Source organism: Agelaius phoeniceus, chromosome 11 (assembly GCF_051311805.1).
Source record: "Agelaius phoeniceus isolate bAgePho1 chromosome 11, bAgePho1.hap1, whole genome shotgun sequence".
Classification (NCBI taxonomy): Eukaryota; Metazoa; Chordata; class Aves; order Passeriformes; family Icteridae; genus Agelaius; species Agelaius phoeniceus.
This window is the reverse complement of record NC_135275.1, coordinates 14,406,804-14,418,822: the sequence shown is the minus strand read 5'-3', so window position 1 is coordinate 14,418,822 and position 12,019 is coordinate 14,406,804. Positions and strand designations below refer to the sequence as shown.

Sequence of the window (12,019 nt, the reverse complement as noted above, 5' to 3'; positions counted from 1 at the left end):
CAGCATTCTGTGGTGAGGCAGCACAGAGCCATCAGAACAGACCTGATCAGCTTGAAACTAGCTGGGATTTGGCCTCAGTAAACCCAGAACTGTGTTTAAAACCATTTGAGAGGTTTATATCCTGTAATCACTTCCCCAAACCAGTACTAACTCAGTGTTCACACTAAGTATTGCATTCACCAGAGGAGGAACAGCAGCTGCTCCTGAGCACTGAGGAGCAGGGAAGGCCCTTGGTGGGTACAGTGGCAGTGAAATGCAGAAGCAGCTCCATGTGACTGAGATTTTCCCACACCAGGGCCACTCCTCCTGCCCTGTAAAACACCAGAGGTGGACTCTGAGGAAGGCAGGCTCCCTTCTGGTCTTTCCAAAAAAACCGGGAAGGAAAGTAGAATTCAAGGCTTCTCCACAGCATGGGGTAGAAGTTTTTAGGACTGTCCTGCCTTTGGAAAGCTGAGGTGAAGGCTGTGTCCTCATGGTACAGGTCAAGAGACCACTCCAGGTACTTTCCACAAAGTATGTGTTATTTGTTCCAAATGTGCTATTTAGTGTGTTGCTTTAGAGCTAAAAATTTGCATCCACAATGCAGCACCTAAAAGGACTTCTATGGCAAACATGCCAAGTGCAGAATATTCCTTTCCACAGCTCATGTCAGAAATTGAAAAGCTAAAAGGCAAAGGGTTAGCAATCAAAGACAGCACAGCACAGCTTATTTACCAACCAATCTGGGAATTAAGAATTGGAAAACTTTTGCAAAACTAAGCATGCATGACCAGGCATAAAGTAAATGAACCAAAGCACACATTCTAGCCAAGCAGCACCTAGTTTTATTGAGTTCCAGTAACACTGCATCACAACAAAAAGAAATTAAAATTTGCTATTTGCTTCTCAGTATTAGTCACTTCTCAAATGAAAATGTGATCATGTTTAATAAGAGAAAACCAAGGAATAGGAGAAAGAATAAAGTTAGTCAAAACTGCAGAGCCAGTGTCCTCTTCATGTGTCCCCCTCATGTCAGAGAAATTCAGTTCTTGGACGTGCTATTAAATTTTCTCACGTCGGTGTCAGGGATTGAATGCCAGCACACAGTATTTGATGAATCAAACATATCACAGATTGCTATGAGCTGTGCTATACTTTTGAAATCAGATTTGGGTTCTCTTCAATGGGACAGAAAGGATTTGAGAGAACAGTTCAGGTTAATCAAACACATTTCCCCACTGGCTCCCTCAGTAAAGCTTAGTACAAATGTTAAACATAATGCATTTTGTGTCCTAGTTCCACAGAAAAGATCAGTGTGCAGGACCTGATATGGTACCTGCAACACCTCTAAACCCACTGGGACATAGCTCTGGCCTCCCCTGCTGAGTTGTGTTTGCTGCTGCACATGCACAGGAGATTAAAGCCAGTGTTAACACAGAAACAGCCACAAGTGACAAACTACAGGAGATGAGAACATTGCCTGACATTGCCTGCAGACACAACCACGTGCAGCTGCTGACTTATGCCCTGAGAGTTAAGTACATGCTGCCAAAAATAATTTAAAGGAGGTTTTTCAGCATTAATGCTACATGTTTCTTCAGTAAATAAAGAACTACATTTTAAGATGTGTCCCCTTCTTCCATGAGGAAGTACTTAAGGTAGCACGTGTGGTAGTGACAGCTGTGTGTTAGCAGTGTCACTGCTGTGGTTGGCTCAGGAGATTTGTCACCCCTAGCTCCTCACCAACTCTGTCAGAGTTACAGCTTGCATTTCTGACTGGCACATAGCACCACCTAAAGAATGTGAGAAAGGCAAAAAGGTATTAGGCAAATAATTATTCCTGAAATATTAAGTGATCATTAATTTATTCCTGTGAGGCAGATTTGCACTCTCTTCCTTCTCCTCTCTCGTTTCCAGACTTCCTAGTCTTCATAGACCAGGTGCAACCCAGTTAAGAAACTTCATAGCGACTTCAAAACCAAGAAAACATGCCTGGAAAAGACAACACAGAACAAATAAGGATTCTAACAATCTCTTTCAAGCAAGGCTTTTGAACTGCTGCACTATGAACACCTAATGTGGTTTATATGGAAGGAGGAAGAGGACCAAAAAAGTCTTGACCCAGAAGCAAGAATTCTACTGTATCTCTCCACACAAAGGCTGAACTTTGGCTCTGTTAGGCTCATTATTTATTGAAGGGAAAGTGAGTCCAAACTTATTCCATCTTCTACAGCTAAAAACCAGTAGCTAAAAACTATCAGAGAAAGTCAACACAGAGCTTTCATGCAAAGCTTTGAAGAAAGATTTACTTGTTGCTCCTAGATTAAAGCACAGTTTCAGAATCTGAACACCAACAGTCAAAAGTGCCTGCAGTGACAAGAACCTCTCTGGAATGGTGCAGTTGTGTCCCCTCCAGACTGCAAACACTCACTGCGAGCACCCCAAGCCCAGCCGGGATCCCGGCGCACTCACCGCGTTGGCAGGAAAGGCCCTGATCATCACAGCTGTGAAGCCCTTGTACAGAGATGCAACTCCTTCCTCTCTGATGAGCTCCCTCAGCACATCTCTAAAGCCATTGGGGTATTTTCCTGCAGGAGCTGCAAGGGATGCACAACACGTTAGCCCAGATGTGTGGCAGTGGCGAGGGCTGAAGGATGTGCCACAGGTAACAGCCCAGGGTTTTCTAGAGGTTCTCACTGCTACAGCAAACAGACAAGAGAGCTCAGCAAAGGCTCAGTGAACAGAAGTTGGTTTGTAAACCAAAGAATTTACACCATCGAGTCATTGCAGGCAGGGAAGAAAGGAGAGTAACTTTTGTCAGGGTTGGAAGTCTGAGCTGTTACTTGCACTGCTGATCACAGCTCTCTCAAGAGCTGCACTTAGGTGATAGGAATGTCAGATACAAAAACTGATGAAGCTGGTTAATAAGAAAATGATCCTATCACATGCCCCAGCCAAGAACACCAACAGACTTCAAATGAAAAGCACAGGATGTTCCAAAGCTGATGTTACGTGGATATGCTGAGGTGTTTTTTAAAAGCTACTCTATTCAAAACACAATTTCTTTCTTCTCCTGACACTGCCCTGGGAAATTCTGCCTCTGCCAGCCCTCTGAAAAGGTAGCCCACAGATCAGCCCAGTTAAACTGAACCACCATGAACCCATGTCATCCACACAGCAGCACTGGAGACTGACTCAGTAGAACAAAGCTGTGATGGGCTTCCCTCTCAGCCCTTGGTATGGTACAAACCACCACAGCAGCCATTGCTCAGAGAAAAAGAAATGAGGTTTCCTGCACTGATTATCATGATTTGTGACTCAAGAAAAATGGTCACTATCCAATGGAGAGTTGAGTCCACAGAGACCATGGGGAGCCTTAACAAAAATATTCACTGACAGGACTGGCAGAGAAACCAAGGAAAAACCTGTCCAACTCTGCTGAAGCACAAGGTCTGGGGTCATTCTAACTGTAACTAGGCCACAGACATTAAAGAGCAGAGCTGCCAGTCCAAAAGCAATGCTCTTAGCACCCTGTTACTATAAACTGCAGATAGCACAGGCTACAATTTATACAATTGTGTCTGAGGTGAAATAATAAAACCTCTCAAAGAATTACATTTGTTATAAAACAGCTATTACAATTCTACTATTATGAGTTCTATGCTTAGGTTTCAAATCAGGTACCTCAAATCAAGATCATTATATTATCAAGGATTCAGAAACAGAGCAGTGCATCCTGATGTGCCAAAAATTTGTGAGGAAACCAACTAGAATGCTAGGAACACCCGTGGGTTTTTCATGCAGTTGTCTCAAGCACCACTCAAGACCCTCCATCCCTGCCCAGCCCATTCCCAGGAGCACCACAGGAGTGTGGCTGTGACACCCTGGAATGCAACTCACCAGTCTGGAAACGTGATTTCAGCACGTCTGGTGGGATGGCAACTGCCCAGTTGAAGATCCCAGCCAGGCCTCCAGCAAAGAGGATCCTAGGCACACTGAGGTCACTCACACTGTGGCAGGATCAGAGTGGGGTGGGAGGAAAAAGTGAAAAAAAGATTTAAAAAGGAGAAAAAGTCAAACTTTTTGTTTTGACTAAGGTGACAATCAAAAAGACAGCCAGGCTGGCAGCCAGAAGGCAGCACAATGCTGCAGACAGAGACAGTGCAGTATCTGAGCAACCTTTCCAAGATGGACCAACTACACCCTAAAGATTCAAATATTTTTATTTAGCAGCACACACACACATGCTCTGGGAAAAAAAAAAAAACAAAAACCAAACCAACCAACCAACTAAACCCCTCAAAACTCCAGCAAAGCTCTCCAGCATTCTGTGTGCATACAGGGTTGAAACTACTTTAAGTATTCCTTACTTGGCTAATAAGATCCAAACTGGAATCTGAGAGAAACTCAGAATATTATTTTAATTGTCAGCTAACCCCAGACCAACCCAGTTCAACTCACTAGATGAGCAACCATTCTTCTCTTTTTAAAATTTGTTTTGATGATACTGCTGTAAATCTCTTCGTAGCTGGGGAGATGAATCAGCAGTGTCTGGGAAGTGCAGAGAGTGGTGACTGTGAGATTTCACTGACCTCTTTCCCTGAGGGGTCAGAATGTTCTTGAGCCACTCGTACGTCATGAAGTACATTCCGCTGGCCGGGACGTCTGGTGGGTAAACAGCAAAGGCTCTGAGGAGTGGGAAACCAAAGGAAGCCCAGAGGCACCAGCCCCATGCCAGCCCAGCAGCACCACTAAGTACATACAGATTTTTTTTCTGAACCTCTTCTACAAACAAAATAAAAATCTTCTGCTGCCTTAGACAGAGGAGGCTGAACTTTCCCATGGAGAGCAGGTGCTAATGGCAAGAACTGGAAAATAACTTTTCTGTCAGCAGCCTTTCAAGCCAGGCTGTAACCTGGTTACATTACACTAATGATGGGACAGCTCTAAACTGTCCAAATTTCTGCACAGCACATCACAGCAGCGCAGGAACTTCATGAATTTTGCACACTATTAGTTCTAATGATTCTATTTGGGGATTTCTTTCTGCAGGTGATGGGTCTTGTTTTGGTTTTTTTTAAGCTACTCCCACAGCCTATTCTTATTCCGTGCCTAAACTGGAGAACCAGCCCCTATCTAGGGGCACTGCCAGAGTTACACTGCAGGCTGCTACACTTGTGTGAGAAGCAGAGGATAGAACCAATTCCTAAACTGAAGTAACAAAATACAGAAATTTCAGTTTTTCAAAGTGGAATTACTGAAATACATAAAGGATTCTGGGTCTGGCACAATTACTTAGTTGTTGTTGTATTTGAGAGAGGGGTCATGACATCCCAGTTCAAAATAACCCAGTCTCAAAAGGGTAGAAAGCATGACTGCTGCCACCACATTTTTTAAAGCAGTCGGTATTATACAGCAACAGTAACAGACAGGCACAATCTTTCTCTCAAGGAGAAAAAAAGAAGAAAAAAAGAAGAAAATATTTTTTTTAAAAGGCCCACTTCTGCATTTTTCTCTTCTCTTTGTTCTCTCTGCTCCTCTCCTGAAGTCTCTCATTCCTCTTGGCTCCTCAGATCTTAATTACTTCCTATATCCCTCTGATCCTTGTCATCTAATCTCTTCCTCACCCACTGAGAATCTCATGTTTATTTCTCAGGCCCTTTGAGGCACTGGAGTAGCTCTGCAGACTGAAAAAAAAAAAAAAAAAAAAAAGAAAAAAAAAAAAGAAAATGGGTGACACAACCCCTCCAATTGCCTAAAGGGACAGTGAGATCTCCCAGCCTGTGTCAGGCTTGCCATCCTGCAGCCCCCCAGCAGGGATGGGCCAGCCCTGTCCCTCACCTCTCATGAGGGTCAGCACTGTTCCCTTGTACACGCCGCGGATCCCGGACTCGCGGTACAGCTGCTTGGCACAGTCCAGGGAGCCACTGTACTTGGTTTCACCTGTAGCTGCCTGGATCTGCAGGGTTAAAGTGAGAGTTTCTGACCACTGAAGGTTTCTGGTCAATGCAGAATCGTTCAGCCAAGGGTTAGAGAGCCTCACATGTGTTTCCAGAGAGGAAGGAGCACACGCTCCTGCCTAGGGAGCCTCTGCCTCACTTCCTCCAGCAGCTCTCACGTTAAAGCTGAGGCTGTGGTTACTGCTCCATGCAGAGAACAGATTCTCCTTTATTTTTTCACAGTATAAGTTTGAAATAACTCAAGTCACTTAGATAATTCCACACAGACAAAAAGTAGTCTTCAAATAGTGAAATTCAAAGCCATTTGTATGTGTATAAAACCTTCCATGATAATATCCTGTCTGTCAGAACTAACATGTGACCACCCATCACTGTATTAACAGAGTTCAACACAGTCTGAAACAAGCAGAGCTTCCCACACCTGCTAAAGATGGCATTTCATTTGTTCAGGTTTGCATTTTCCAACAATACTTTCAAACCCCCGCAGAAGGTGCAGAGCTAACAGCCACCCAAATGTCAGAACACTGTTTGGAAATGCATTCCTTAACTCTGCATGGGAACTGTCAAGGTAACAGAACTTCTTTGCACCAGAAAGAGTCTCATGATCTAGCAAGTTTACACCTTTATTTTTTTTTTTTTTAAGGAAAACTTTCATTCAATAAAAATTGACTTTTCCATACTTGGAAGTGGACTGAGGCATCCATGGAAGCCTCATGTAGTGTCCCACAGCATAAGGCTTGGGCTGTGTAAAATGAATAGAGAAACTAATGCTGTGTGTACTTATACTGTCATGGTGGGTTTGTTTAATGCTTCTTCATGACACAGCTGCATTAAATGACAGTTGTGTCAGTCCTGTCAAAAAACAGAACAGAGTAAATGCACTAACCAAAGAAATTCCTGCTATGGAAAGACAAGACCCCTAAAATTAAATTCCCATCACCACCATCCAATGCCTTACCTGTAAAAGGCACTTGATTCTCTCTCCTGGAGCCATGATTACTGTTGTGAACACTCCTGACAACATGCCAGCAGCAAACAGCTGAGGATATCTGCCCCAAGGAAACAGAAAAGACCCTAACACAACACAGCACACAGGAAATGAAGGGCAGAAAGACCCCTACATCCCCAGGTGATGCTGTTCCACATCAGTGGAACTTGAAATGCAAACACTGCTTTTATCAGTGAAGAAGTGCCTTGTCAATGCAGAGCTAAACATTTAAGATCTCTAGGACTCAAAGCACTGGTTCCTACAGCAACCACAACTCAGCTCTTCATATCCATTCTATTTGCTAATACCCCTTCTACTTACATTTTTTGCTATAGCATTCCCCATTCATTTTACTTCCCTTTCACTTCAGTCTCTTCCTCCTCCAATCCCCATACTCTTCTCAGTGACCCCAGCAGCCTCCTTTCCATAATCTCTCACTCCTTCAGCCTCTGCCAAAGTTGAGTCTTTCCTACCAACCTGTCATTATCCCAAACACTCAGCACCTGCTTTCACATGGCAAAGTCTCCATGACAAAAATCCCTTAAACAAGTTGAGTTTCTCCATCACAAAACTATCTTTACATCCAGCCTCCTAATACCTCCCCTAGGAAGAAGACCTAACATCTCAATGTAATCAAATTCCACACCTTCCACTTCTCTCCACTTGCCCAAGAGACGGCATTCTATTCCAATTCTTCCACCTTTCTCTACTCTAATTCCCATGATATCTTCCAGACCATTCAGACCTCCCTTGCCACTCCACACCTCCAACTCAAACTAAGTTTAGAGGTTTTTAGCTCACCTTGGGATCATTCAGCCCCAGAAAAGGCAGGATAGGCTCCTCAGGTTTCTCTTCATCTTCTTCCTTCCACAACTTCCCTTCAAAATCAGCATGGGAAATACAACCATCCAGCCTGCCTCTAGACCCATAACCACAGCACCAGGAGTCTGACCTTTATTTTTGGGTCTCATGTCCCAAGCTCACTGTACCTTCACTGTGTCAGGTCTGCACCCACAGAACAGCCCAGCTGAGCACAGTGACACTACATACACTATTTGTTCTTTTCCACTGCTCTGCTCTGTAGAATTCCTCTGCTGAGAGGAATTCTACATAAAGACTCCAAAAACTACACTGTCCTTCTCCAGCTTGCTCCTTAAAACTTCCTGTTGGCACCATGTGTATAAAACACAAGGCACTGAGGTGATAATAAGTTCATGGTGCACCTGTTGTTCAGTCCCTACTGTTGCCCTGTCTTTTCCCTTCAGTCTTGCCTGCATGAGGACACTGCCATGGTGTGAGAGAGGGTAAGTGAGAGTTCCCCAGCACCTCAGCACTGCTTCCCCCTGAGCAATGGCAGCTGTGTTGGCAGCAGCTCGTGTTGCAGGGCCAGCTGTGCTCACACCAGCCCTGTGCAGACAAGGCTCCAACAGAAACCAAAACACCCCACCACAGTTGGCTTTACATGATGGGCTCCTGCTTTCTGACAGAGCTCCTACCTAGCACACAAATAATGGGATTAAAATCTTGCTAAGCTACAGCCCAGTCCCTGTGGAGCTGTAAATCACAGCTCAACAAGCCCATTACAGGAGTACCTAATGGCAGGGGGGCTTTCTTCATGCACAGGTTGGCTTGTAGAAAGCCCCACCAAGTTTTCTGAGCTTCCTATTGCTGTTTCTGAAGGTCAGGCATGCCTGAGAGGAGGGCTGCTCATAAACACCTCTTTTCAGAAATACTAATAAAACATTTTATGGCTGTTTTCACATCCTAATGAAGGGCCACAAAAAGACTCATAAGTAACAGGGAAAGGAGAATCAGGGCTATAAATGTTATCAATTCATCCTTGACCATGAATTTATTGCTCCCATAGTTTCTGTTAATAGCAAGCCTGTTGGCAGGCAATCATTACATAACTCTCACTGTGCTCATCCACACCGGAATTGTTCCTTCATGGCTCCTTCTTGCGTAGAGAGGGAATTGCATCTCACCTGCCCACACAGTGCCTGTTTTAGCCTGTGCTATCACTCCCACGCTTCCAGAAGCATTAAAACATGAGTGGTTTATCTTTCAGAACTATATTTATAACCTAGGAGAAGACACCAATTTACACCACAACTCAACGTGTGACAATGCAGCCTCAGGATGCCTTTCCCAACCGTCTGATTAACCAGGAACTCACGTCAAAACATCGTCAGGATTTCTCTGCTGGAGTCTCTTTCCCAAGCCAAATCCAAAGAAGCACACAGCAAACATGGGTGTCACCCCGATGATAGGAGCTGCCATTCCTCTGTATAAGCCTTGGACTCCCTGCAAGAAACATTATCACAGGAATTACTTGGTTTGGCATAAACTTTGCACACATTTCAGCTTGTTGAGAAGGGAAAGGCAACAATCCAGGATAGGATCTATCTAACAGTCAAATTGATCAGAGGAATAAAGGGGCTTATTGCTCATTTGCAGTTATACATGTTTAGCTGAAGCTCAGGGACTGCAGCAGAGGAAAGCTATCCTTCCTGGGAAACCCTGGTACCACTGATGCCCTTCTAGAGCAATACTCATCATCTGCACGTTCATCTCAAGTATGAGGAAGTGAAGTTAAAAGCCCCCTGAATAAAAGCCTTAATAGACATGTCAAGAGAGAGCACTCTCAGCTGCACACCTGTGTTTTATTGGTAACTTGTCAAATGCAGTAGTGTAAAATCCTGACACTGAACCTGAGAACACTGAAAGGAATTCACTTTTTAACTAAAGGAAGAGCTGGGGAGAGCAGCTGGAATTCCTTCAGTCCCCACATGAATTCACTTTGCAACAGAGTCAAGAGCAAATTATTTTTTGTTTCCTACCCTAAATCAAAACTTTTCCCCCACACACCATCACATTCCTGATGTTTCCTTCCATAGACTACACATATGAAAAAGTTCTAATGCAGACCCCAGCAGCTGTATTTATTTCACTTCTCTTGCCTTTAAGTCGAACTTTGTCCAATAAAAAGGAGAGTTATCTTCCTAGATAAAGGCTAGACACATAAATCAAATATTTGCTGGTCTCTGCACCCCTTTCTTCCCCTGTCCCAATAAACCAGCTCATCCCAGTGCCTGCTGAAGTCTTACAGGCACAACTGGCTCTGCCATGAAATTGCACCTGGCTGAGAGATCAGCCACTGCTGCTCAACCTCCCCTTGGGCACTGGGAAGCAAAAGGCCTTGGCAGAGAGGGTTAGTAGTTTTCCTCACAGAAATGGATGAGTATTGAGTAGGAGTGGAGAGGCAGCAGTGCTTTTGAACTTCCCATCACAAGGCTGTTATTATGGCTCAGCTCTGACGTCCGTGCTGCAGCAGGGGTGTTAAAAACTGCCAGGGATTCAGAGCTGGCACAGCATTCCACTCCTTTGTGGGAGAGACCAGGCAAACAAGATTTGGTTTGGTTATATAACAACCTGTTAATACCACAATGGAAGGAGATTTCAGATTTTGAGGCAGATCTTTCATTCAACAGGGAGTTACCTAACTAGATCCAGCACTTAGAAATGAGACTTTAGGCAAGCAGATAAACAGCTGGGCTTTACAGCCATAATTTCCAAATGGTAAATAGCTGCTGAGAAAACTTAAAAAGCAGAAAATTGGACTATCTGTCAATTAAAGACTTTAAAGCAAGGCTGTGTGCCTTTCTAAAAGCAAAACAAGACTAGCTCAACAGCATGATCATGATGATTCAGGAGTAAAAAACACTGTCCACCTTCTAAAGAAGGTTGAACAATTACTATAATTGACACTCTGCTCTCAAAGAAAGAAAAAGAGAAAAAAAAATCTATAAATTAAAGATCTTCTACCTTCTCATAGGTGGCATTTCTTACCAAAACAAAGATACATACACCAGGAGCACGTGTATGCTAAGTATTCCCCAAGCTTTGTAATCTGCTTAAAAATGTTAATTTAACTGACAACCCAGGAACTGTAGGGTTTCTCTGTAGGATTTATTCCTACAGTGTACAGAAACAACTGATATAGCTGGCAGGTGTCACAGTACCTCTCCAACAAGAGTCTTTCTGAAGCAGTCAAAGGTCCCAGAATAGAGCGGGGCCTGGCCAGGCTGTGGCTTAGGCTGGGTTTGCAGTCGGACCTAGTAAGAGGGAGAGGAAAACATTATTTGATTAAATATTTCATTCTAAACTTTGCTCGACAGAAACACCTCTGGCTACTATGGAGTACGTTTTGTGACTGGACCTAAAGATCATGATAGAAACACCGACATCATTTTAGCCCTCTACAGAAGAGAAGAGGCTGAATTTTAATGTAATGAGTAGTGAATGTATTTAACTAATTAATTGCTGGGATAATGTCCGGATGAGGACCCCAGCTCCCTGTACCCCACAGGGTCACTCGGGGCCTCCCCCTGGAGCAAGGGCGCGGGGTCCCGCCGGGCTGGCGGGTCCATCCCAGCTCCCATCTCGCTCCAGCACCGGGAGCACCGAGGCTCTTTCACCGCGGCTCTTTTCCCGGTTTTTCACTAAAACCGGCATCGCCACACGCCCGGCCACCGCGCCGCCAGGGGGCGCCCTGCAGAGGCCCAGCGCAGCCTCCCCGCGGCGGTACCGAGCCCCGCCCCCCGCGCAGCGCCTGCCGGGAGCTGTAGTTCTGCCACAGCGCCCACCGGGACCCGCGCCGCTCCCGCGCAGTTTCTGCCGGGAGCTGTAGTCCACCCTCCGGTGCCCCGACCGCACCGAGCACCGGCCGCCCCCCTCGTTCCCGGGCGCCCCGCGCCACTTTACCTTGATGGTGTCCAGCGGGTGCCCCACGAACACCAGGCAGACGCCCCCGAAACCTCCAGCGAAGAAGTTCTTCAAGGGGCTGATGGGCTGCGGCTGCTTCGCCATGGCGGTGGCGAAGGGTGAGAAGCGGGACCGGGACTGGGACCAGGGTCGGGGTGCTGCGTCCCCGCCGAGCCAATGCCGCCCCCTCCGCGCCGCGACCTTTAGCCCAGTGCGGGGCACGCCGGGAAGCGGGCGCGGGGCGGGCCGGGACGGCGGCGGTGCGAGGGGCCGCTCCCGGCGCGGCCACTGGGCGCTGTCACCGGCCGAGCCCGGCCCGGGGGCCGCT

The 12,019-nt window shown here is 45.7% G+C and overlaps 1 protein-coding gene across 1 annotated transcript; it reads right to left on the bottom strand.

The window, feature by feature from the left end:
* Window positions 1–801: 801 nt before the first annotated feature.
* Window positions 802–12,019, bottom strand: SLC25A20 (solute carrier family 25 member 20). The gene is made up of 9 exons (XM_054640420.2): window positions 11,692–12,019; window positions 10,950–11,042; window positions 9,104–9,231; window positions 6,898–6,988; window positions 5,821–5,938; window positions 4,572–4,644; window positions 3,880–3,989; window positions 2,452–2,576; window positions 802–1,971 (listed from the first exon to the last, which is right to left on the bottom strand). The coding sequence occupies exons 1-9, from the start codon at window positions 11,794–11,796 to the stop codon at window positions 1,909–1,911; spliced, it is 906 nt and encodes a 301-aa protein (XP_054496395.1). The 5' UTR covers window positions 11,797–12,019; the 3' UTR covers window positions 802–1,908.